The 25,966-nt window shown below is 45.5% G+C and overlaps 1 protein-coding gene across 2 annotated transcripts in view; it reads right to left on the bottom strand.

Annotated features, from left to right (window-relative positions):
• Positions 1–25,565, bottom strand: part of LOC138304340 (zinc finger protein 468-like) — a 127,309-nt gene extending 101,744 nt beyond the window's left edge. Inside the window, exons 1-2 of one of the 2 annotated variants that reach the window (XM_069244309.1) lie at positions 25,344–25,565; positions 239–365 (exon numbers count right to left, since the gene is read on the bottom strand). In XM_069244309.1, coding sequence (XP_069100410.1) covers positions 239–365; positions 25,344–25,367 — 151 coding nt within the window. In that variant the 5' untranslated portion in view covers positions 25,368–25,565. The other variant, XM_069244308.1, reaches the window with a different exon arrangement.
• Between the last annotated feature and the right edge of the window lie 401 nt (positions 25,566–25,966).

Genomic DNA, 25,966 nt, shown 5'->3' with positions numbered 1-25,966 from the left:
CCACCCTAGTTCATTCCAACCTCCTTTTAAACCAGAACCAATGGGCAGTGATTTAATGGCCATATATTATTTCTCACATTCATCACCAAATGTTACTGAAGCTGTTGACTGGTATGCTAGACATAAAGATATTTACAATTATCTAGGATGGAAGGAAGAGACATTGTTTCTATCATTCCTGAAAGAAAAGGATTTTGATAAATTATAAAAACTGAATATTTAGACAGTGTGATCTTACCCAGAGAAATTAAGGCTTGGTGAATTTCCTTCATCACATTCATGTAAAGGTCCTTTTGCCAGTCATGTAAAAGCTTCCATTCCTCTTTGGAGAAATAGGCCGAAGCATCATGGCAGATAACTTGTGCCTGGAACAGAAAGTATTATATAGCTTACAGAGAAACACCAAACTGTAAAATATACCAGTTCCTTTAAAATGGATTCTATAGCACCCCGTGCTATCCACAGAAGGCTTCAGTAGACATAATTAATTTGTATTCATTGTTTTATAAAGTACTCAAAAACACAGACAGCTGAACTACATAAAAAGTTAATTTTACCAAAGATCGTACTTGGTAATTCAAAGCACGTGTAACACATATTAATAATAGGTGTGCATGTGAGATTATGAGTAATAATATACAGTCCAAAAGGTACTGGAAAAAAGGTGCATTTATAAATTGCATAACTTTTACTCTCCCTTGGAACGTAAGTAGTTATGGGGCCAGGAGAGAATCAGGGAAGGATATTCTAGAAGTACAAAGCAGTGCATAAAAACACCCTATTCTATTTCAGACCTCCACATGCAAGGAAAACCAGCCAAAAATACATTTTCCTTCCAGGTACTCGAGTGCCACCTGTCAGGGCTCTCTGCATACAGCTCAGGATAAATAACACTGCCTCTAATGGGTACCGTTAAGATGTACACTACAGGTAAGATGTGCTTACAATTTTCCTGTTTCCACAATTACAAGGGCTGAAGAACAAAGGCAAACCTTTAAGTGGATGCAAGAAATCTTGAGTGTAACTGCAAGGAGAACCATGTCCGGGACAACCGAATAAATTAAGCCCTAAGTAAGGAGCACCTTAATTTTTCTCAATACGTGGAGCTTGAAGTGGGCTCTTTTGGCTCCTGTAAGTAAGATTATACTCTTAAAAATAACTATCCTACTTAGCAGATAAAACAATTAATTGTATTTGTGACCAGTTTGAAAGCCGACAGATAATAACAACTGTACACTTGAAAAATGTTTTTGGGTGAAGAAAAGAAAATATTTTGGACCCGATTTAGAGTTTAGCAGACACGGTGCTTCCCCACAAGTCTCAGAATATCCTGCCGGCTAAATCGAAGGCCTGCCCTTCCAATTAGAATCAGATAGGCCATCATCTTTCTGACTGTGGGGTTCCTGCTGGCTTTGTCATCTGAAAGCTTACTCCACCGACCTGATTTACAGCTGACAATCTGATACATTTCTTTTTCTGTCTATCACTGCATGGAAAATCTTGGAAGTTTCAAACAGAAAAAATGATGTTCCACACCCTGGGAGTGCCCTCATTAGGTTTCTTACAAAAATGTTTGGTGTGAAGCAACCTGAATGATAGTAGCCTTTCACCAAAATTGTAGTGCCTGCAGAGGAGCCGTCATGAAGGCGGTTCATCTGAAGCCATTGCTGTACCAGCAGTGATCTCTAAATATGGCAGTCTTTGGTGGGTCAGGGTGGTGGACCTAATAACCTTCTCTTCCCTGAAGGACAGTGTAAAGACCATCATGGGCTAGATCAGGCTCTTTGTTTTTCCAAAATTAAATTTATGTATGTATTAATCCTGAATAAGAAATAAAGTATACACAAAATGTGATGGGTGGAATGCTTGACTTAATCTCAGTCACTGGTAATTACTCAGTACAGCATCCAAGACTATTGTTATTTTTCACAGCATACCACCTCTGTTTGGGTGCAGCCATATCCAAATCAGTCTTGTTCCGGCTCCAATAGGAACAATACAGCCCAGTCTGCAAGGCCAGGTCCTCCCTGAACCGGAGCAAACCAAGACCGGGTTCTCCCTTATTGGGGCAGCTTCAATCAGGTGCAGCTTGGGTCCAGTGACACAGTGAGCAAGGGACCCATGTCTGGGCATAACCGTTGCTCTTGTAGTACTGCGCTGAAGGATACAAAAGAAAGTGATGGATGGAATGGCTCAAATCATTTTAACCACTGGTAGTTACTTGGGGCCACATCCCACTCCATCATTATTTTGTACACCATGTCACCTTTGTTTGGAACCAGCAATATGCAAGTCAGTCTGGATCTTGTTTCAATAGTAACAGTCCAGCCCGTAGGAACAGTCCAGCCCCAACTGCATGGCCAAGACCTCCCTAAGCCGGAATACAAGCAGCCCGAGATCGGTTTCACCCTGGTTGGGGCTCATCATTCAGGTGCGTATTAGCTCCAGTGGCACAGTGAGCGTATAATTCACATCTGAGCATACCCGTTGAACTTATGATGTTGCACTGATGTACAAAGAAATTGCTGGATAGAATGCTTGAATTAATCTCAGTCACCGGCAATTACTCAGGGCCACATTACATTTCATCCTTGTTTTGCATACCATGCCATCTCAGTTTGGATCCAGCCATATGCAAATCAGTCTTGACCCTCCCCAATAAGAACAGTCCAGCCCAAACTGCCAGGCCTGGTCTTCCCTGAAGCAATCCGAGACGCTGACAAATGATGGTCTGGAATGTGGCCTTGAGTGAGTGCCAGTGGCTGAGAATAATTCAAGCATTCCACCCATCACCTTTTTGTTTGCTGAACTCTGAATCCAAGACACAAGCTTTTGGTCATTAAAGAGCATATGGCAAAGGTAATGTGCGACTTGAATACATACTGGTATTAAATGAAATCAAAGATGTTTGGATACAGGTATAACATAAAATTAATGCTTGTCGAAATAACACAGATGTTTCATCATTCCTGAGCTTGACAGTATCATGAAAAAGTGTGCTCCAAGCTTTTAGGTCTTTAGCATGCACAATTCTGCCTCCAATTTGATTTTGTTTGCATAGGATATTGGTGACTTTGTGTTGCTCACTGGGTGACGTGTTCTAAATTTGACAAGAAACAATGGAGAGACAATGTAAAGTACTCAATGTAATTTTCATGGTATCCTTTCTGAACGCCCAATGTCTGATTGCCTTCTCTATTTTGTACTGGCGGAATTCATTTTATTTTTGGCGCCCAATATATCAGCCATTATTGAGATCTTGGCACCCGATGTACGACAGCATTTTGTGGTCGCAAATGGCGAAAATCGACATTTGCAACAACAAAATGGCAGGTCGGATATACCATTCCTATTTTGCAAGTCGTCCCTATTACCGACTTGCAAAACAGAGATTTGCAACTTGCAATATGGAAGGGGCATCCTGAGGGCATCCCTTCCTAATTGTGAGTATGATTGTTTTGTGACCGCAACTGCGGTTGCAAAACAATTGCAGTTACCACTAATTTCAAACTGGTGGTAACCCATTCCCAAACGGGAAGGGGTCCCCACGGGACCTCTTACCCTTTGTGAATGGATGTAAAATTATTTTTTCCCACAGACCTATGCCAGCAGGCCACCATCCCTGTGAGTGTGACCATTCCCAATGGGGTCGCAAATTTCCACCTACCTCATGAATATTAATGAAGTGGGTCAATTGAGACCCTATTGGCAATCGCAAACAGTGTGAGTTACACCACTGTGCATTTGGTTTTGCGACTCACTATTTGCGACTCACAAATGAGTCGCAAATTGCGAGTCACAAAACTCACGGTCATACATCTGGCCCTAATTTAGTTCAAAACAGGAGTAGAAGATGAAATAGGAGCCCCTTGGCCATGACATTTTTTTGTATGAACGATTACACCCTAGAGACAAATTTTGATGAACTCTAGGTAGACTGGCTATTTGAATGTGATCTGATGTTTGGGGTGAATGCAAATTAGCAGTGTTTATGGTTTTGTGCTGTTCAACAGAGGTCATTCTGCCGCATTCATTGTTGGAGGATTGCCATGCTTTTAAGTCCCAGAATTCAATTAATATGGTGTCATGCTGTGTAACCCCTTCCAGATGCAGATTTGGGTGTTATCCACATACATGTGGACTAACACACTATAAGAGTGAATTATGCTGGAGAAGGGCACTTTAGACTTTAAAAGTAACAGACACAGTGATGAGAACTGCAACCTGACTATACAGTGTCTACATTATCAGACCCATTTTATGTGCTAATGAAGTATCTACATTCCCAGTGTACTTTTGTATTTTGTTTTTAAAAAAATTGTATTGCATGTGTCTAAAACAACATACAAACAAAACACTGCATGAAGTGTAGAAAAATGCCACTGTTATCACAGGATCACAATCCAAATACACATAAATATGTACTGTATCCCATTTCAACAAGTGCAGGTGTGACCTGGTGTTTAACTCATGGTATTCGTCCAAGCAGACTGAAGATCTACAGGTCTGGAGGAGTTCAGGTCAGCAGACCGTAGTTCCACAATTCCCCCCAGATCTTGGAACATTTGGAATTGTTTATAATAGAATTCCATGAACTACCATCTTGTATTAGACAGGCAGGTACAGGAGGATTAAAATAGCATACACATGTTCAGGTGTCACCTGGTTTTCTGTGACATCTGTCAGTTGGTATAAGTGTCTTTCCCAGGTCCAAAGGCTAATAGCATTTGTTGGTAGCACATTAGTTTCAAGCTACAATAGGATCTGTCAAGTGACCTTTCAACTTATTGATAGATGAAAGGTAGGTTAAGCAAAGGTCTGGAATTAGCCTTGCACTTTGTGACTGCGGTTTTTAGGGTCGAGCCTGCGATTGCATGCACTAGCACATGCTTTTCGCTAGCAAGATGTTCTTGTAGTTAGAAAAGGACTTGGAGCCCGCCCATGGCTTACCATTTGTTGGCTTGAATGCACTCGTAATTTGTCACTGGAGGCCATAACATCATTTCTGTTTCTGTCCAGAGAGCATGGAGCAGGGACCAAGCACTGATTAATTCAACTTAATCAGTGCCCATCCACTGCTCCCGATATGAAAGAGGTACTTTTTTTTTTAACTTCTAGGGCCTTGCAAACAGAAGGCGTGTGACTGGCAAAAACGACAGCAGCCGAACAAACAAAATTGCAAAGTTGTATTTTCTGAAGTTAACTTTTTTCTATTTTTCAGGCCTTCTTTTCTCACTTTGCACTCATGTTTTGTTTTTACACGTGGGCACTGTTATCAAAAGGTAACTATTATCTGGTTATAAATACTGCAAAGCAGCATATAATTTTTTTACTTATGTGTGTAGGAGGCTGGCCTGGCTTATAGTGGGTACCTTGTGGTACTTACACCCTGTGCCAGGTCCAGTTATCCCTTATTAGTAGAATAGAGGTGTTTCCAGCAGCTTAGGCTGATAGAAGGTAGTTATGGCAAAGCAGCTTAGGCTGAACTAGGAGACATGCAAAGCTCCTTCTATACCACTTATATCATATAGCACAATATCATAAGAAAACACAATGCTCAGAGTTACTAAGGTATCTCAGAGAATACCCTCACTTAGGAGGTAAGTAATATATATAAGTTATATGTACACAAACCCAAACCAGGTAAGTAACAGTATGAAAAGTAGTGCAACCAATGTAGAATCACAATAAGATGCAATAGGTGGGGCGTGGCCAAGATGGCGACGTGAAAGGACGCTCTAAAGTGAGCTCCGTCCACAGCCGGCAAAAGATCCTGATAAAGCAACGAAATCCCAGACATTGCACATGAAAACTGCTGTAAATTAGTGCAATATGGAAAACACAATAAGTAAGACCGTACAACGGAAACCCACGACACAGTGACCGCAAACTGGACGACCTGCAAAGGAGCCGAGGCGGCGCCCGCACGCGGCCTACTCGAATCAGGAGAAATCCGACCGCCAGAGCGGGACGAGACGGAGGTGAGGAGCGCACGACCCCGAGACATACATCGGGGCCCTGACTAGCGCCGCTGCTAACGCCACTACCAGCGCCGAGACCACTTGCGGAGCTAGGCCCTGGGCGAGCGGAAACACCTAGCGACGTGGGCTCAAAATCGCTTAAACATGGACGGGATCGACTGGGTGGTACGGAGCAAAGGGCCTAAAGAAACGATGGAGGTGAGATCGAGCCCCGGACGCTGAATGCACTGAAACCCGTAGACGACACTGACATCGGTGGACGTGTGCAATAAGCACCAATGCTTAAATCAACCCGATAAATCGGACGAGGCACACGGCGCGGCCCCGCTACACTATAGTTGCGCATTTCTGCAGTTCTTCTACGGCCGACACGGAGAGGCTCACTAGTGTGGAAGTTCTCGAGGGGTACGGACCGGATGTCACAGGATAGACACGGCTGAGGGGAGCTGGGTGACCCGCGGGGTGACCGCTGCATGCACGCGCAGAGTAGAAATGATCTCGACCTCATCTAGCCCCAAAATCGGGACATAGCACCAAGCACACGAGCAGTCACAACTATAAAATCAAGACCACCGGATAGAGCGACGTTGTTGACCAACGGTACCGAGACGGGTTGGTACCGCGGAGGTCAATCTGCATAAATATAAAATCTGACACACTTGAACTTAAGGTTAATATAAAAATGGTGAAACCGAAAGCACAAAAAACACAAACTGAAACTGGACCCTCATCAGCCTCAAAAATGGACATAGAACCTCACCCAAATGTCCTACACAGAGTAACAGAGACCCTAGCCGCCCACTCCGTGCAAATGGAAAAGGTACTCCAAGCAATACTTGACACCAAAACATCGTTAGTAGGAAAAATAGACACTGTAGTGGCTGAAGTCAACACGCTTCGAACGGAACAACGAAAACTCACAGAAAGGGTCGCAACAACTGAAATAACCCTTAAATCGACGCAACCAGACATAACAGACCTAAAACAATGGCTTCAACAACAGGAAACTGAAATACTACGCCTAAACAAACGGGCCGACAAGGCGGAAGGACGCTCTCGGCGCAATAATGTGAGATTCCTCAGTTTCCCGGAGAAGATCGAACTCCCAAACGCAGAACTATTCCTGGAGCGCTGGCTTAGTGAAAACATATTTACAAACGACCCCCCCACCACTATTAATAGTGGAACGAGCACACCGAGTTCCAGGAGGCCCTCCCCGTCCGGGAGCCCCACCAAGACCACTAATTGCGAGACTTCTCAACTACAGAGACAGGGACCAGATACTAAGAAACTTCCGCACAACAGGCCCAATTGATATAGAGAATACAAAAATCACGGCCTACCCAGACTACACAGGTGAAGTCCAACGCAAACGTGCTACCTTCAACACAGCAAAACAAATATTGAGAGATAAAAACTATTCATACTCATTGATGTACCCAGCTAAACTGCGGGTAGTGGACGGTGAAAGGTCGCATATATTCCCAACATCAGAAGATGCATGGACTTGGATACACGCGAAAGGACTGATAGACCCTACAGCTGAGACCCGAAAACAAAAAGAGTGGCTGACTCCACAACCGTGACGCAAAAGAAAATTTACACGGAAGACAGAATCAGGTCCAACGAAATCGCAAGTAGAGGCGGAACAACTCCAAGTCTTAAAACTGGCGAACAGGTTTTCATCCATTCCACCACGATCCAGCCAAGACACAAACAATTCAGACTCAACGAACAGTCAACAAGGCCTAACTGCGTCGGCACTCACCGCGGGAGCAACTTTTACCCCACGCTCGGCGGACGACCTTTAACTCTGTAATAGTGAGACTTCCTTAGTGCGCACTCGAGAACTCAAGGAACAAAAGCAGAACAATGGAAATATCACAGAAACTCTTCCCCCAAAAATCAAGAAAGCCTGGAGCAACAACCAGACTTGACACAAATAGAACATGTGAGGGGATGCAAGTACAAACAACCGGGCTGGAAATGGGAGACACTTTGAGAAACAGAACAACGCCCCTCCCCCCAACCCAATGGGTAACCGAAAGGACCTTGCAGTAGCAAATGTAAAAAGTTGCACCAGTTGTGCCTTGCAGCCCCCAGTAAGATTAACCAATGTAAATTCTACTCTCTCTTTTACTTTTATTCTCTCCCACAAGATGCTTAATATCCCACACAAAGGAGATTTGGGGTGTGGCATGTGTAACGGCCTGGGACCCGGGACACGTGAAACACACTATACTAAGCAATCCACACAAAATGACGGTATATAATATAGTAACCTGGAATGTTAGGGGACTAGTAAATATGACTAAAAGACATAAGATACACTCATACCTTAAACGACACAAAATAAATATAGCTATCCTACAAGAGACGCATGCCACAGCACACGAACTGCATGAAAGACAAAAAAAGGTCGGGAATAACACACGGAACCAAAACCTCGACATATGTGAAGGGAGTATTAATATGGATAGCACGGGGTGTACCGTACACAATCAAAAATGTACATACAGACACCAATGGAAGATACACTAGTCTAGATGGAAAGCAACTAACGATAATTGGACTATATGCACCCAACATGGGACAGGGAGAATTCCTCCGAACTATCACCACGCAAATCCCATATGACCCGACCATACCCACTATATGGGGAGGTGACTTTAATAGTGTAATTGAGATGTCATTAGATAGATCACACCCCCCAATGAGAGACACCCAATACAAGACACTGTCCTGTGCATTCAATAAATGGATACAAGAAAGAGAACTACAAGACATATGGCGACGCTTACACCCCACAGATAGAGAATACTCTTTCTACTCACCAGTACACCATCTCCATACGAGAATAGATTTATTATTATGCACTAACGGGCTAGCACATATGATACATAACGCAACATACCTCGCCAAAACCCTATCAGACCACTGCCCACAACTAGTAACATTAAAATGGGGCAGACAAACAACATGCATACCAACATGGCAGCTACAACCCACCCTATTACGAGATCCCCCTTTCCGCGCTAAAATAGCAGAAGAAATAGAAACATACTTCGCAATTAATACAAAGACAACAACATCACAAGCTGTAGAATGGGACGGTCACAAGGCATTTATAAGGGGCATGTGTATAGCAATGGCAGGAGGGGTCCGCCGAGCATTAAGTGCAGAACTACACGAAACAGAAAGCAAAATTTGCAACACAGAATGTGAAATGGCTCTGGGGAGAGGCAATAGTAACGAACTAGCTAACCTAAAAAATCAATGGAATGCAACCGAGACACGCTTGCGTAAATTCGATCATAAACACTACATAGCACGTCTACACGCTGAAGGTGACCGCTCTAGCAGATTGTTAGCGTGGCTAGCAAAAGGGACACAGAAAGTCACTCCCATAAACGCTATACGCCAAGAGACAGGCACAATGATAAACACACAACAAGAGATTAACGACACATTCAAACAATACTACAGCACACTGTACACAGCTGAACCTCCCCCACATCCAGCACAACTGACAAAGTTCTTTCAACAAGCCCCAATGAAAAGACTGAATGCAGAACAAATAACCAACCTTGATAGACCAATCGAAAGGGAAGAGATACTACAGGCATTAAAACAGTTGGCACACAGTAAGACTCCAGGAACAGATGGTCTCCCCATCGAATACTACCAAACTTTCACACCACAGATAATCACATCACTCCAAAATATGCTACAAGAAACATATGAAAGAGGACAACTCACAGAAACGCAAAGGGAAGCGACAATTGTAGTCCTACACAAAAAAGGTCGTGACCCCTTAAACGTCCGCTCCTACAGACCCTTATCTTTATTAAATTTGGATAATAAAATTCTGGGGAAAATCCTAGCCAATCGCCTCCTGCCGCTAATGACTACCCTAATACACCCAGATCAATCCGGCTTTATACCATGGCGAAATACCGCTATTAATATAAGAAACTTAATACGCATCATGTCCGTGACTCAGGAACAGGATCAATCCAGTGTGGCGGTGTCACTGGATGTGGAAAAAGCCTTTGACACTTTGGGCTACCCATTTCTGATGACAACGTTACAAAAAATGAGATTTGGTGCTGGCTTTACACGCTGGATATCCATATTATACACTAACCCCAAAGCACGGATTAAAACCGGCGCAATCATCTCAGAGAAATTCGACATAGGAAGAGGAACGCGACAAGGCTGCCCGCTATCACCACTACTATTTGCACTCGCAATGGAACCCCTTACGGCAAGACTACGCAATGAAACAGTGCAATGGGGTATCCCAGATGGCGAAGATTTCGCATAATATCACTATATGCAGACGATGCACTAATATATTTACGCAACCATACAGAATCTCTACCACATGTATTACAACTACTTAACACATTCGGAGACTTATCTGGTCTGCGTGTCAACTGGTCAAAATCATGCATATTCCCCATGTGCCCGTCCCCAACACCACATGCCGAAACGTCAACTGATGATGCATTACAATGGGAACACACCACTTTTAAATACTTAGGAGTCCACATCTATCATAGCGCTATAGATCTAAAGGAAGGCAACCTGGACAGAGCCATCAGATCAATCAAAAGCTCAATACCCTTCTCGTGCTCACTACCCCTCTCACCTATGGGAAGAGTGGCTCTGGCCAAAATGATAGTACTACCTCGACTACTCTATTACTTCACAGCACTACCACTAATATTACCAAAAACACTCTTCACACAATTAACCAAACTTTTAATTGAACTGATATGGGCGAATGGTCGCAGAAGGGTAGCTATTGATAAAATCTACCTCCCAATGGAAAAGGGAGGAATGGGGATACCGCACCTCGAGCATGACTATGCAGCAGCACAGTTTCATTGGATCATGACCTGGCTACAAGACCCCCCAAGTCCGGAGGGACATAAAGTGAGAACACAATTAGGGAGAACAAAGATACTAGATTGGCTCATAGGAGGGGGATACACCTCACATCACAAAAATGCACGAATGACAGTTGCTGTACGCACCTGGAATCAATATGTATCTCAGGGAACCCGCGCACCACAATACTCACCAAAGATTCCCCTACTAGCCATACCAGGAATAATAAACTACACAAAACATTGTATCTAGCATCGTGGATAACAAAAGATATACAGCAGGTCGGTGACCTATATGTTGACGAGCAATACATAACATATACAAAATTGTTAGAGACATACAACTTAGGACCAGGGGAATTTATAACATACGGGGCAATCAAAGGACTGATATGCAAAGTATGGGGCCAAGGCAACTCAGAACCACCAACAGCCCCCGCCCTACACGAACTACTAGCAGATATTAACACGCCACCAAGTATATCTCAAATATACCACATACTACAAGCCTACCCTGCAAAAACACAAGCACAAGCCAAATCGCACTGGGATAAGGCTCTGCAAACACCTCTCACAGAGCAACAATGGACCATGGCCCTAACAACCACGCGAGAAATTTCTCGCAACGCCCGCTTCAGATACACCCAAATAATTATTTACACCAGACATATTTAACCCCACTTCGCATAAAACGCATGTTCCCACAAGCAACATCTGAATGTCCACGTTGCGGAACCATGGAAGCAGATTTTTGTCACATGACCTGGAGCTGCCCACCACTACTTCGTACATGGCACACTGTCACACAACAGACAAATAAATGGACGGGACTAAAGCTGAATCCTACACCCGAATCCTGCATATTGGGCATACGACACAGACGCAATAAAGACAGGCAAAAACATAGATGCGCAGATCTAGCGTTTATTATCTTTAAACGCCTCATCGCCACACAATGGAAGTCTCCTGGCACCCCAGATATAAACAGATGGCATAAAGATCTAATAAGCTCCTCGTCAGACCGGCGCTGCAATGTCTGACGGGCACCACCCATTGGGGGGCTCTTTGCCGGAGTTCTTTTTGATGATGCCACACTATCCCGCAGGTGAGTAGGGAGAGAGGGAAGGAGGAGAGTGCAAAAAGAAAAAAAGGATAAAATAAACTTGTCCGATGATGAAGCATGACACCCACTTGGGTGTGTGAGGACTCTTGCTCCTACTAAATAGGACCCCCTAGTACTCACCCTGTTCTCTTCTTGCTCCTTAGGAACAGTGTATTTCATTACTAGTAACTGCTATTGGAGTATATACACTGGACCTCTAATCCTCCGAATCCCCTTATTTTTTGATGTATAAAGATCTAATACACTGGGCCAATGCAGAAAAACATGTATTGGACTCATTAAAAGATATAGGGATTGTAGTAAAAAATGCAGAGACATGGGACACCTTCCTAGAGCAGTTACTCGAAAAGGATGATACCCTCCCACCTTAGAAAAATATTGCAAGATAACGGCAAATGACTGCAGCAACAAGACACTACAACCACAAACCATATACAAGTACTCGCAATACTCCTCTAAAAGAAACACACAAGACTGTAATATAGAACCCCCCAAACCCCACACGGACCTCGCCAGCCTAACAAAACATCCACAAAGAAACCCTCAACTCCCCCATCAACGCATCTTCATCACTAGCATCTTTCTCACCTCCCCCCAACCCATTATATATATAACCTTGTCGCCACAGCCCCATTCTGGCTCCTTTATTTTCTGTTTTCCTCTTTCCAGTTTTCTCATTACTTTTACAATGCTCTTTGAACCAAATGCAATAAAGATTCTAACTGCAAAATATTTAGAACAAAAAGTATAAAATGATCAGAAGCAAAATAATGGGGAAAAAAAAGAGAAACTCACAATTGCATAAAAAATACACTGTTTATTAAATCAATGTAAGAGCTGCTAACTGTAAAATTCAATAAAGAGATTTAAAAAAAAAAAGATGCAATAGGTTAACATAGGTCTAGGGGCAACACAAACCATATACTCCAAAACTGGAATGCGAATCACAAATGGACCCCAGACCTATGGGAAGTTGTAGAGGGTCGCTGGGACTGTAGGAAAACAGTAAGGGTGTCCAAAATACCCCACCCCAAGACCCTAGAAAGTAGGAGTAAAGTTACCCTACTACCCCAGAAAGACACGTCGTGATAGGGGGATTCTGCAAGAACCACAAGCACCAGTAAAACACTGAAGACGGATTCCTGGACCTGAGGACCTGAAAAGGAAGGGGACCAAGTCCAAGAAACGCGGTAGTGTCCAGGGGGGCAGGAGCCCAGGAAACCCCGGATGAAGGTGCAAAAGGGCTGCCTCCGGGTGGAAGAAGACAAAGATTCTGCAACAACGAAAAGGGCTAGGAACTTCTCCTTTGGATGGAAGATGTCCCATGCTGTGCTGGATGTTGCAGAAGTGTTTCCGCGCAGAAATATCGCAAACAAGCCTTGCTAGCTGCAAGGGTCGCGGTAGAGGTTTTTGGGTGCTGCTGGGGACCAGGAAGGACCAGGATGTCGCCCCTTGGAGGAGGAGACAGAGGGGGTGCTCAGCAACTCAGAGAGCCCCCGCAGAAGCAGGCAGCACCCGCAGAAGTACCGGAGCAGGCACTTGGAAGTTCTGTGAACTCAGAGTCACAAAAGGAGGGTCCCACGACGTCGGAGTCCAACTCAGCAGGTTGAACACTGCAGGACGGAGTGCTGGCGACCCAGGCTAGGCTGTGGACAAAGGAACCCTTGGAGAAGTGCATAGAAGCCGGAGCAGCTGCAAATCACGTAGTATACAGGTTTGCTGTTGGGCGTGGGGAGGCAAGGACTTACCTCCACCAAATTTGGACAGAAGGGCCACTGGACTATGGGAGATACTTGGGCCCAGCTCCTGTGTTCCAGGGACCACGCTCGTCAGGATGAGAGGGGACACAGAGGACCGGTGATGCAGTCTTTTGGTGCCTGCGTTAGCAGGGGGAAGATTCCGTCGACCCGCAGGAGATTCCTACTTGGCTTCCAGTGCAGGGTGAAGGCAGACAGCCCTCAGAGCATGCACCGCCAGGAAACAGTTGAGAAAGCCGGCAGGATGAGGCGCTACAATGTTGCTGGTAGTCGTCTTGCTACTTTGTTGCGGTTTTGTAGGCGTCCTGGAGCAGTCAGCGGTCGATCCTTGGCAGAAGTTGAAGAGGGAAGTGCAGAGGAACTCTGGTGAGCTCTTGCATTCGTTATCTGAGGAACAGCCCATAAGAGAGACCCTAAATAGCCATAAAAGGAGGTTTGGCTACAAAGAAAGGAGGCTTGGCTACCAAGAGAGGTAAGAACCTATCAGGAGGGTTCTCTGACGTCACCTGCTGGCACTGGCCACTAAGGGCAGTCCAGTGTGCCCCCAACACCTCTGAATCCAAGATGGCAGAGGTCTGGGGCACACTGGAGGAGCCCTGGGCACCTCCCCTGGGAGGTACTGGTCAGGGGAGTGGTCACTCCCCTTTCCTTTGTCTAGTTTCGCGCCAGAGCAGGGCTGGGGGATCCCTGAACCGGTGTAGACTGGCTTATGCAGAAATGGGCACCATCTGTGCCCATCAAAGCATTTCCAGAGGCAGGGAGAGGCGACTCCTCCCCAGCCCTTCACTCCTATTTCCAAAGGGAGAGGGTGTAACACCCTCTCTCAGAGGAAATCCTTTGTTCTGCCTTCCTAGGACTGGGCTGCCCAGACCCCAGGAGGGCAGAATCCTGTCTGAGGGGTTGGCAGCAGCAGCAGCTGCAGTGGAAACCTCGGAAAGGCAGTTTGGCAGTACCCAGGTTCTGTGCTAGAGACCCGGGGATCATGGAATTGTCCCCCCAATACCAGAATGGCATTGGGGTGACAATTCCATGATCTTAGACATGTTACAGGGCCATGTTCGGAGTTACCATTGTGACGCTATACATAGGTAGTGACCTATGTGCAGTGCACGCATGTAATGGTGTCCCCGCACTCACAAAGTTCGGGGAATTTGCCCTGAACGATGTGGGGGCACCTTGGCTAGTGCCAGGGTGCCCACACACTAAGTAACTTGGCACCTAACCTTCACCAAGTGAGGGTTAGACATATAGGTGACTAATAAGTTACTTGTGTGCAGTGAAAAATGGATGTGAAATAACGTGGAAGTTATTTCACTCAAGCTGCAGTGGCAGTCCTGCATAAGAATTGTCTGAGCTCCCTATGGGTGGCAAAAGAAATGCTGCAGTCCATAGGGATCTCCTGGAACCCCAATTCCCCGTTGTACCTAAGTACCATATACAAGGGAATTATATGGGTGTACCAGTGTGCCAATGAGAATTGGTAAAATTAGTCACTAGCCTGCAGTGACAATTTTAGAAAGCAGAGAGAGCAAAACACAGAGTTTCTTGTTATCAGAGCCTCAGTGATACAGTTAGGCACTACACAGGGAACACATACAGGGCATACACTATGAGCACTGGGGTCCTGCCTAGCAGGATCCCAGTGACACAAGGGCAAAAACAAACATACATACAGTGAAAATGGAGGTAACATGCCAGGCAAGATGGTACTTTCCTACACAATGTAATTTTCAAAACTATGCTTCAACACAATCGTGCAGTACACCCTAATCCATCCCCACTACAATACACTTCAGTCCACCACACTTCAGTCCTCCCAACCCACCCCACTCCAATCTGCCCCACTCAAATCCAAAACAATCTACCTACTCCAATCCAAAAAAAACTGCCCCACTCCAACACAGCAATCCAAAACAATCTGACCCACTCCAATCCACAAAAATCTGACCCACTCCAGTCCAAAACAATCTGCCCTCCTCCATTCTAAAACAGCCTGCCCCACTCCAATCAGCCCCATTCTAATCCAAAACGATCAGCCCCACTCCAGACCAAAACAATCTGCCCCATTCCAATACATAACAATTCAATCTAAAACTATCTGCCCCACTCCAATCCAAAACAATCTGCCCAACTCCAATTCAAAACAATCTGCGACATTCCAATCTGAAACAATCTGCCCCACTTCAATCCAAACAATCTTCCTCACTCCAATCTACCCCACTCCAGTCCAAAACAATCTGCCTCACTCCAACCCAAATCCATGTGCCACATTTCAATCTGCCCCACTGCAATCCAAAACAATCTGCCATACTCCAGTCTAATCCACCACAATCCAGTCCAATCCACCCCATTCCATCCAAGACCACAATCCAATACTCCCAACCCTCCCACTCAAATATGCCCCACTCCAATCCAAAACATTCAGCCCCACTCCAGTCCAACACAGTCTGCCCCCGTTTAATCTGAAACAATCTGCCCTTACTCCTATCTGTCCCATTCCAATCCAAAACAATCTGTGTCAATCCAATCCCCCCACTACAATACAATGCACCCCACTCCAATCCAGACCACCTCATTACGATCCGCCCCACTCCAGTCTGGCCCACTCCACCTTGCCCCCCTCCAATCCAAAACAATCCACCCCACTACAATCCAAAACAATCTGCCACACTCCAGTCTGTCTCACCCCAATCCAAAACCATCTACCTCACTCCAGTCCCAAACAATCAGGCCCGTTCAACTTCCCCCACTCCAATCCAGTCTGCCTCATTCCAATCCAACCCATCCCACTCCAATCCATTTAACCCGAATCTGCCCCACTCCAATCCAAAACAAGCTGCCCTACTCCATTCCAAAACAGTCTTCCCCACTTCAATCCAAAATAGTCTGCCGAAATTAAATCCAAAACCAACTGCCCCACTCCAATCCAAACAGTTTGCTCCACTCCATTCTATCCCACCACAATTCAAACAATCTGTCCCACTCCGATCTGTCCCAATACAAACCAAAACAATCTGCCCGACTCTAATCCAAAACAATCTGCCTCAAACCAATCTGCACCCACTCAAATCCAAAACAGTTTGCTCCACTCCAATCTGCCCCACTGGAACCAAAATAATCTGCTCACTCCAAATCTGCCTCACTCCAACCCAAAACAGTCTGCCACACTCCAATCCAAAACAATCTTCCCCACTCCAATCCAACACAATCTGCCCCACTCCAATCCAACACAATCTGCCCCACTTCAATCCATAATAATCTGTCCCACTCCAATCTGCCCCAACCAATCTGCAACTACTCAAATTCAAAACAACCAGATCCACTCCAATCTGCCCCACTGCAACCAAAATAATTTGCCCCACTCCAACCCAAAACAGTTTGCCACACTCCAATCCAAAACAATCTGTCCCATTCCAATCCAAAGCAATCTGCCCCACTCCAGTCCAAAACAATCTGCCCTACTCCAAAACAATCTGCCCTACTCCAGTCTGCCCCAATCCAGACTGCCCGCTCCAATCCAGTCCACCTCACCCCAATCCAAACCACCCCATCCCAATTCACCCCACACCAATCCAATCCACCCCAATTCAGAACAACCCAGTCCACCCCAATCTAATGTACCCCACTCAAATCCAATCTACCCGACTCCAATTCACCATAATTCAACTCACCCTACTCCAGTCCAGCCCACCCTACTACAGTCCAACCCAGCCTACACCAGTCCAACCCACCCAGTCCAAAACAATGTGCTCCATTCCAATCCGAAACAATCTGTTCCACTTCAATCCATAATAATCTGCCCCACTCCAGTCTGCCCCACTCCAGTCTGCCCCACCTCAATCCAAAACAGTCTGCCCCAAACCAATATGTGCCCATTCCAATCCAAAACACTTTGCTCCACTCCAATCTTCCCCACTGCAACCAAAACAATCTGCCCACTCCAATCTGCCCCACTCCAATCTGCCCCAATCCAATCTAATCCAATCCACCCACCACACGCCAGTCAATCCCACTCCAATCCAATCCACCTTAATCCACTCCAGTCCAATCCAGTTTACCTTAATCTATTGCACTCCAATCCATTCCATCCCACAACAGTCTAATCCACACCACTCCAATCCAAACCACCCCAATCCACTCCAATCCAATCCACCTCACTCTACACAAATCTAATCCACTACACTCCAATCCAATTCATCCTACTCCAGTCCAATCCACTCCAATCCAACCTACCTCAATGCAATCCACATAACTCAATCCAATCCACCTCATTCCATTCCCCCCACTCCAATCCAATTCTCCCCACTCAATCCACCTCAACCCACACTAATCCAATCCACCAGACCTCAATGCATTCCACCTCACTCCAATCCACTTTACCACACCCTAATCCAATGCAACCAACCCCAATCCAACCCACCCAACTCAAATCCAATTCACCCCATCCAGTCCTCCCCACCCCATTTCAATCCACCCCACTCTAATCCACACCATCCACTCCACCCCACCCCACTCCACCTCACCCCACTCTACTTCAATCCTCCACACACTACTCCAATCCACCACACTCCATTAATCCACCTCATTCTACTTCAATCCCCACCTAATCCAAAACAATCTGCCCCACTCCAAGCCAAAACTATATGCTCCTCCCCAGTCTGCTCCACTACAGTTAGAAAAATCTGCTTCACTACAATCCAAAACAATCTGCCCCACTCCAATCTGTCCCAGTACAAACCAAAACAATCTGCCTCACTCCAATCCAAAACAAGCTGCCCAACTCTGACCCAAAACAATTTGCCCCTCTCCAGTCCAAAACAATCTGCCCTACTCCAATCCAAAACAATCAGCCCCACTCCAGTCCAAAGCAATCTGCCCCACTCCAATACATAACAATCCAATCCAAAACAATCTGGCCAACTCCAATCCAAAACAATCTGCCTCATTCCAATCCGAAACAATCTGTTCCACCTCAATCCATAACAATCTGCCGCACTCCAGTCTACCCCAACTAAATCCAAAACAGTCTGCCCTAAACCAATCTGTGCCCATTCCAATCCAAAACACTTTGCTCCACTCCAATCTTCCCCACTGCAACCAAAACAATCTGCCCACTCCAACCAAAAACAGTCTGCCACACTCCAATCCAAAACAATCTGTCCCATTCCAATCCAAAACAATCTGCACCACTTCAATCCAAAACAATCTGCCCAACTCGAATCCAAAATATTCTGCCCCACTTCAATCCCTAATAATCTGCCCCACTTCAATCCCTAATAATCTGCCCCACTCCTATCCAGAACAATCTGCCTCAAACCAATCTGTACCCACTTCAGTCCAAAACAACCTGATCCACTCCAATCTGCCCCACTGCAACCAAAAAAGTTGCCCCACTCCAACCCAAAACAGTTTGCCACACTCCAATCCAAAACAATCTGTACCATTCCAATCCAAAACAATCTGCCCCACTCCAATCCAAAACAATCTGCCCTACTCCAATCACAATCTGCCCCACTCCAATCACAATCTTTCCCACTCCAATCCAAAACAATCTGCCCTACTCCAGTCCGCCCCAATCCAGACTGCCCGCTCCAATCCAGTCCACCTCAACCCAATCCAAACCACCCCATCCCAATTCACCTCACTCCAATCCACCCCACACCAATCCAATCCACCCCAATTCAGAGCAACCCAGTCCACCCCAATCTAATGTACCCCACTCCAATCCAATCTACCCTACTCCAATTAACCATAATTCAACTCACCCTACTACAGTCCAACCCACCCTACGCCAGTCTAAGCCATCCCACTCCAAACCACCACATTCCAATCCAATCTAACCCATTCCAGTTCAACCTACCCCACTCCAATCCAGCCCACCTCAATCCAATCTAACCCAATCCACCCACCACACCCCAGTCCATCCTACTCCAATCCAATCCACCTTAATCCACCCCCGTCCAATTCAGTTTACCTTACTCCACCGCACTCCAATCTAATCCATCCCACACCACCTTAATCCACCCCACTCAAAGCCAATCAAATCCACCCCACTCTACACAAATCTATCCACCCCACTCCAAACCAGTTACTCACACTCCAGTCCAATCCACCCCAATCCACCTCAATCCAATCCACCCCACTCAATCCAATCTACCTAACTCCATTCCACCCCACTCAATTCATTTTACCCCACACCAATCCAATCCACCCCACAACAATGCATTCCACAGCTGCCTTTCTGTTATTCCAGTACTGGCCTGGGACACAGCTCTGTCTATATTCCCAATCCTGATCTGAAGCACCCTAATATTGCTCTATTGGGGTTCAGATACAACTCTGCTAAAGCACTTCGTGCTGTTCTGCAGTGCCCCCTGCTGTTTGAGAACGTGGGGGAGCCAATTAAATCTATTCTTACCGAACCACCTTAATTTGGGAGGTTTTTTTCACCTCTCACTCCGTTCTCTCCTTTTCTCTGTTTACTCTCAATGTTTTCTTTCTCCCCCACTTTTCTCATTCCAGCTTTTAAAGTCCACATGTTAACAGTTCCCCTCTTTCTTTCAACTGTTTATTTCTACTCATGTCCTGTTTTTTATTTCCCTCTTCCTCCTGCTATCTCCTCTTTCAAACTCACAGAAACTTGGTTATTTCTTTCCTTCTTTCATTCCTCTCTTTTTTCTTCATCAGGCGTTCATTCTTTCACTATTTTATTTCTCTTCCCTTCATTCTTTCTTTGTCTTTTTTATTTGCTCTTTCCTTTGACTTGGTATGTGTCCTTTCACTTTTTTTTTTTTTTTAATGTTTCTTTCTTCCTTTCTCTGGTGTTTTTCTTATCTTTATCTGTCAATTCAAGTTTTACTATAAATCCCTCTTTTTCCCGTCTGTGTGGGGAAGCCACAAGTTGCTTGTCAGGACCCAAAGTGTCAAAGTGGTTTTCCCCTTCTGTGTCTGTGGGAAATGTGTCAATACATACATGACGTGGTTCTTTCGCTGCTTGTTTCTCTCACCATCTCTTTTTATCTCTAATGTTAATTTTTCTCTTTCTTTTCACACTAATTTCATTATTTTTTCCTCTTTATCTTTGGTTCGCTAGCTTCTTTTCCTTTTTTGTTTTGTCTCACCCGTTTTGCTCTGTTTCTTCTCTTAGTTGTGTTTTCATTTTCTCGTTCTTTCTTTCCCTTCTTTCTTTTATTTCTTTGCAACCCTTTTCATCCTTTTGTCTGCTGTATTCCTTTCGATTCCCTTTTTCTGCCCCATCTACTTTCTGTCCTGAAGCCTCGTTATCAATGGAGCAACAGGTGCACCGGGACCCAGAGAGCTATGGACCTGAGTCAACTCTAATTACTGCTGTATTTTCCCACTGAAATTGCAGTCAACCATTTTCCTTTCTTACTCCAGGGCCTATGACACTGTTACTACGCCACTTGTCCTCTCCATCTTTACTCCTGACTCCCTCTTTCCTTTCACCCTCCAATCCGTCCCAAATGATATTTTTGTTATGGTGTTTTGAGCATTACACTCTAATGCCAAAAGCTTATTTCTGATAAAGGTTTATATGATAATTGTACATGTTTTAAGATAGAGGAAGAATGTAAATGTAATGCTTTAGTTAAATGCTGGGCCACTGGAAATAAATGGCAGGAAAAGACAAAATTATGAGGCAGGGTTCACCAATTTATGTGGCAAGAAAAGTTCAGTCATGAATTTACAATGCCAATAGCTCTAACTCGACAAATTGTGAGACCTATTGTGTTGCAAGTGCTTGTTTTTCGTGCCATTGAGTTTGAAGGTTCCAGCTCAAGCTTCGGTACCAACGGTAACCTCAGCTGTTAACTCTGCTGCCAAGTATCCCGAACCATCGTCGGAAGAATCATTGACTAGCACATGGCTGACAGTGTCACATGGTTCCAAACCACCCCAGAGAAGTTCCTTTCCTTAAATATGGTTGTATCGCGAATGACTGTTGGGAGAGAGTAGTTTGAAGAACATGCCCTTATAATTTTGTCCCAAGAGTGAAAACAAACACCCATGGTCGAATCACTATTAGGCAGTCCCGGCTTGAGGGGGTTAGATGGGGTGGGCGGAGTGCAGCTTTTTTTTTTTTTTTTTTTTTTTAAACGTACCTCCACGTCGCTCCGCCCCTCCTCTGTGTCCTCAGCAGGCAGGCACAGGCTCCCAGCCTGCCCTGAGGCCAATCCTGATGCTGCTCACAGCAGCATTTGGATTGGTTGGGAGCACCCAACCAGGGTGCCCCCAGGCAGACTGAGAGCCTGTGCCTGCTCTCTCCAGCCTGGCAACACAGTGCAGGGCTTGAGAGACCACAGTACGCATGTGTTTTTGTCCAGCCAAACATAAATGCGCACTGAGGGGAGTGCACAGTGCACTCCCCTCGTCCCGTCATGTTCAATGTCCCGCCTCTTTACCAATGAAAGGAGGTTAAAGGATTTGCAGCGGCTGCTACTGGCGGGGGGCGACGCTCCTCTGCCATAGCGGAGGAGCTGCCACAGCCATCAGGGCTGAACTCTCTGCCTGTCAACAAAAAGCATGAGGAATCTACCTGCGTCACTTGCCAGGCTTACAAAAACAGGGAGTTGACTCATTTCACTGAGAAGCAACATGCCAACATTTTAGAAGAGGAAAGTGGGAGATTTAAAAAAAAATAATAATAAATAAATCGGGAGAATGTATTTCTCCCATTGTCTTCTATTGAGGCAGAGGCAATTTCAGGTGGGAGGCAGCCAAAATAAAGCTATTTTTCCTTCAAACTGTGAGTCTCCCACCTCAAACAGGTTTTTTGGTATGTATGTACAAGACTCAGCCAATACAAGGGTGTTGCATTTGAGGATGACCATTCCATTAGGCATCCCATCTGCTCAAGGGGAATAAAGACTTGAGATTTTGTCCTCGAGGGAGTCAGGTGTCAAGGGAGACAGAGTTCCTCAAAAGTCATTCCCAGGACAAAAAAACACCACGAGCCACCATTCCTAGCGAGGCACTGAAAAGTAAGACTCAGGGGATCAACTGAGAATGCTGTCTCAACCAGAAGCTGAGCATTGCTCCTAAAGAAGTCAGGCATCAAAACCGGAGTCTGACCATAACATGCACCAGACTTGGTTCCTGGCACTTAGCTCTCTCGACCTTGACTCCAACATTTTTTGGCAAGAGCGACTGGTGCTCATGGGCAAAAGGGGCATTGCCCTGCCACCCTCCGGGGAGAGGCAAGAACAGGAAAAGAAACACAGAGCAGCTGAAAATAAATTACTGCTCCAAGACAGGGTGTTGAATCTCCTGTGTAAACTCTAGTGAACTTTGCAGATGTCCAACTGTGCAAGTGCCAGCCAGGCAAAGTTGTCTTCGACCTGCAGGCACAAGCTACATCAATGACATCATCAGAGAGGGAGTGCTAAATTAGAAAGCAAGGCAAGTGATCTGGTTGTTTTTAGGGCGCATAAACAGTGGCCCTTGGAGGAGGTGGCAAAGCTCCATTCACTTGAATGGCTGGGGTTGAGGCTGGCCGATGACACAAGGAGGGGCAGGCTGTAGTACGGGGTCAGGAGGCTGCTCTCCTGGCAATGACACATGTTTAGAACCGCATTTGGTTTCACTTTGAAAAAAACCATTATGGATCCGAGCATGACAGAGTGCTCCTCATCTCAACCATAGAGGCCCATGAGAGGGAAGCAACCAGTTGTGGACAACAATTGCACCAGTGGACTAAGAAGTAAATGTGCAGTTAGGCTTCTGCATCAGGGGCATCGTTAATCCCCCTTGCTTTAGCAGCTACAGTGGGGTGGGGTTTTTGATGTGCCTCTGCTGTCTGCAGCTCGGCAGACAAAGGCACATAATTAACTTGGGAGGGTGAGTCAGTGAAAGGAAGGATGGGTGGGTGGATGGATGATGGATGAATTAAATGGTGGATGAATAGATGCATGGATGAATGAGAGAAAGGTGGGACATAAGAATGGAAGAGAGGAAGACGGAGGGTGTATGAGTGAAAGGGAGGGTGGATGGATGATGAGAGAAAGGAAGGATGGATGTTTGAATGAGTGAAAGGATGGATGGATAAGTGGAAGGATAAATGGATAGATGAGTGGATGGATGGAGTGAAAGTATGGATGGATGAGCGAAAGGATGGATGAGTGAAAGGATGGATGTAAAGATGGATGAGTACCACAATGGATGAAGGAAGGGCAGGTCAGATTGATGTCTGTGGAAGGATGGATCAGTGAAAGGGTGAATTGATGGATGAGTGAGTGAGTGAAAGGATGGATGGCTGAGTGAAAGGGTAAATGGAGGGATGTATGAATCGATGAGACGAAGGGTGGATGGATGGGTGTAAGAATGGATGGCTGAGTGAAAGGGTGGATGGATGAGTAAAAGAATGGATGGATGAGTGAATGGATAGATGAAAGGGGGAATGGATAAGTGACAGGATGGATTGGTTTGATGGATATGTGTCCCTGGACCAGTGGCAACTCTCCTTTGTGGGTGCCACAGCTTCACCAAACCCCCCTTGTTGTGCAGTCCATTTTTATTGTATCCATAGTGAACAATTATTCACTCTTGACATTATAAAAATAAAATGCAGACCTCCTTTGGGTCTAGCAACAAACTGAGGCAGCTAGTGACATTGTTTGTTTGCTGACCCAGGTGCATTAAGGTGCCTGCACCAGCCACCAAAGATATTGTTCAGAGCTGGGCAAATCCCCGCACTGTGAGCATGTCTGTATGATTGTGGATGTGAGTTAAAGTGAGAGAGTGTCAGTGAAGGAATGAGTGAGAATGAGTGACAGTAAGCACCAGAATGCGTGAGAATAATGTCAGCAATTGAGGGAAAATAGGAGTGAATGTTACTGTGTGTGAGACTGAGTCACAGTAAGACTATGTAATTCAGAATGAGTGACACAGCGTGGGCCAGAGCAGAATGAGACTGTGTGAATTAGTGAGACCAAGTGAGACTGAGGAGTCAGAGTGAGACAATAAATTTAGTGCAAGAAAGTGTGAGAAAACCATTCAAGAAAAAGCTCTTTGGAAGTAGAGCCACGAATTACACCCCACCACATGTTACTAGCCGCCACTGCTTTTCAGTGCCATGGCGTTCCCAGAGGTGCAGAATAACTCAGTAGTGAACTAACGTAAAATGTGAGTCCTCTCTCGCCCTACTTTTCTGCCAGCAAGTAAATCACGGTGCCTCAACACAGTATGAGAGCACCCCTGGACTCAACTCAGTCATGTACGACACCAAAACACTTTCCACTTAGCCACATGTCTGCAAATACAACACCTTTCCAACCAAGAATACCCATGAGGTGTAGTGTGCTACCTGCCTGACAAGTGCTTCGCAGCCTCGCAAAAGGTATGAAGCGCTGTACAAATACAATTACAGTTGCAAACTACTAGGCGGAATTGGCCAGCAGTAGTCATTCACGGGCCAGACTGATTACGGAAAACTGGATAAGGTTACAATTAAAAGTAACGTTCATACGCACTGCCTCGCTGATTGGTCGCTCCCTTAAAACCATGTCACTAGACTTCTCAAGTGCAGTAACAGGGCGGACATCACGACGGACGACATGACACGACTCACCTCATCCGATCCCTTCCGGGACATTTCTTGCCAGTGATTTTTAACGTTTCCTCTCCGAAGCTCATACAGTTATAATCCCTAGAGAAAGTTAAGGTTCGTGGTAAAAATCGGCTTTGGGAGAGAGCTAAGTGCTAACAGCAATGCCCAAAAATAAAGTACTCTTTCTCTTAGCTAAGTGTAGGCTTTTTATCTTCAGCATTCTATTGCACAGGCTTAGAGTATGAGACGCCACTCACCAACACGTCCGTAAACATCACCAAGAGCACGCCTACTCGAGACACTACTCACAAGCGCGCGATGCCGGTGCGGTGAGAGCAGCTTTGGTACCGAACAGCCTGAAAAGGGGTCACTGATCACCGATTACAGCAAGGAAGCGAGGGTTTTCTCTAGGAAGTATAGATTTAAGCGTCACGCAACAAGAGTTATACAGACGCGCTTAAGGTGGTTACTCTGTGAAGGAGATCAGTTGAGACAGAGCGGTGCTTATAAAGGATGTTTGCTAAATTTCTACCATCCCTTTGCAGACAGAGCGATTTGACTCCCAGGGTTTAGTGAACCGATCTAGTTTTCCAGTCTCGCTCAAAGTCCATCTGCAAATCAGTTTCGGTTCGATTCTAGGAGCG

Source organism: Pleurodeles waltl, chromosome 7, assembly GCF_031143425.1.
Source record: "Pleurodeles waltl isolate 20211129_DDA chromosome 7, aPleWal1.hap1.20221129, whole genome shotgun sequence".
Lineage (NCBI taxonomy): Eukaryota > Metazoa > Chordata > Amphibia > Caudata > Salamandridae > Pleurodeles > Pleurodeles waltl.
The sequence above is the reverse complement of the archived record's forward strand: the minus strand, read 5'-3'. Positions and strand labels throughout refer to the sequence as shown.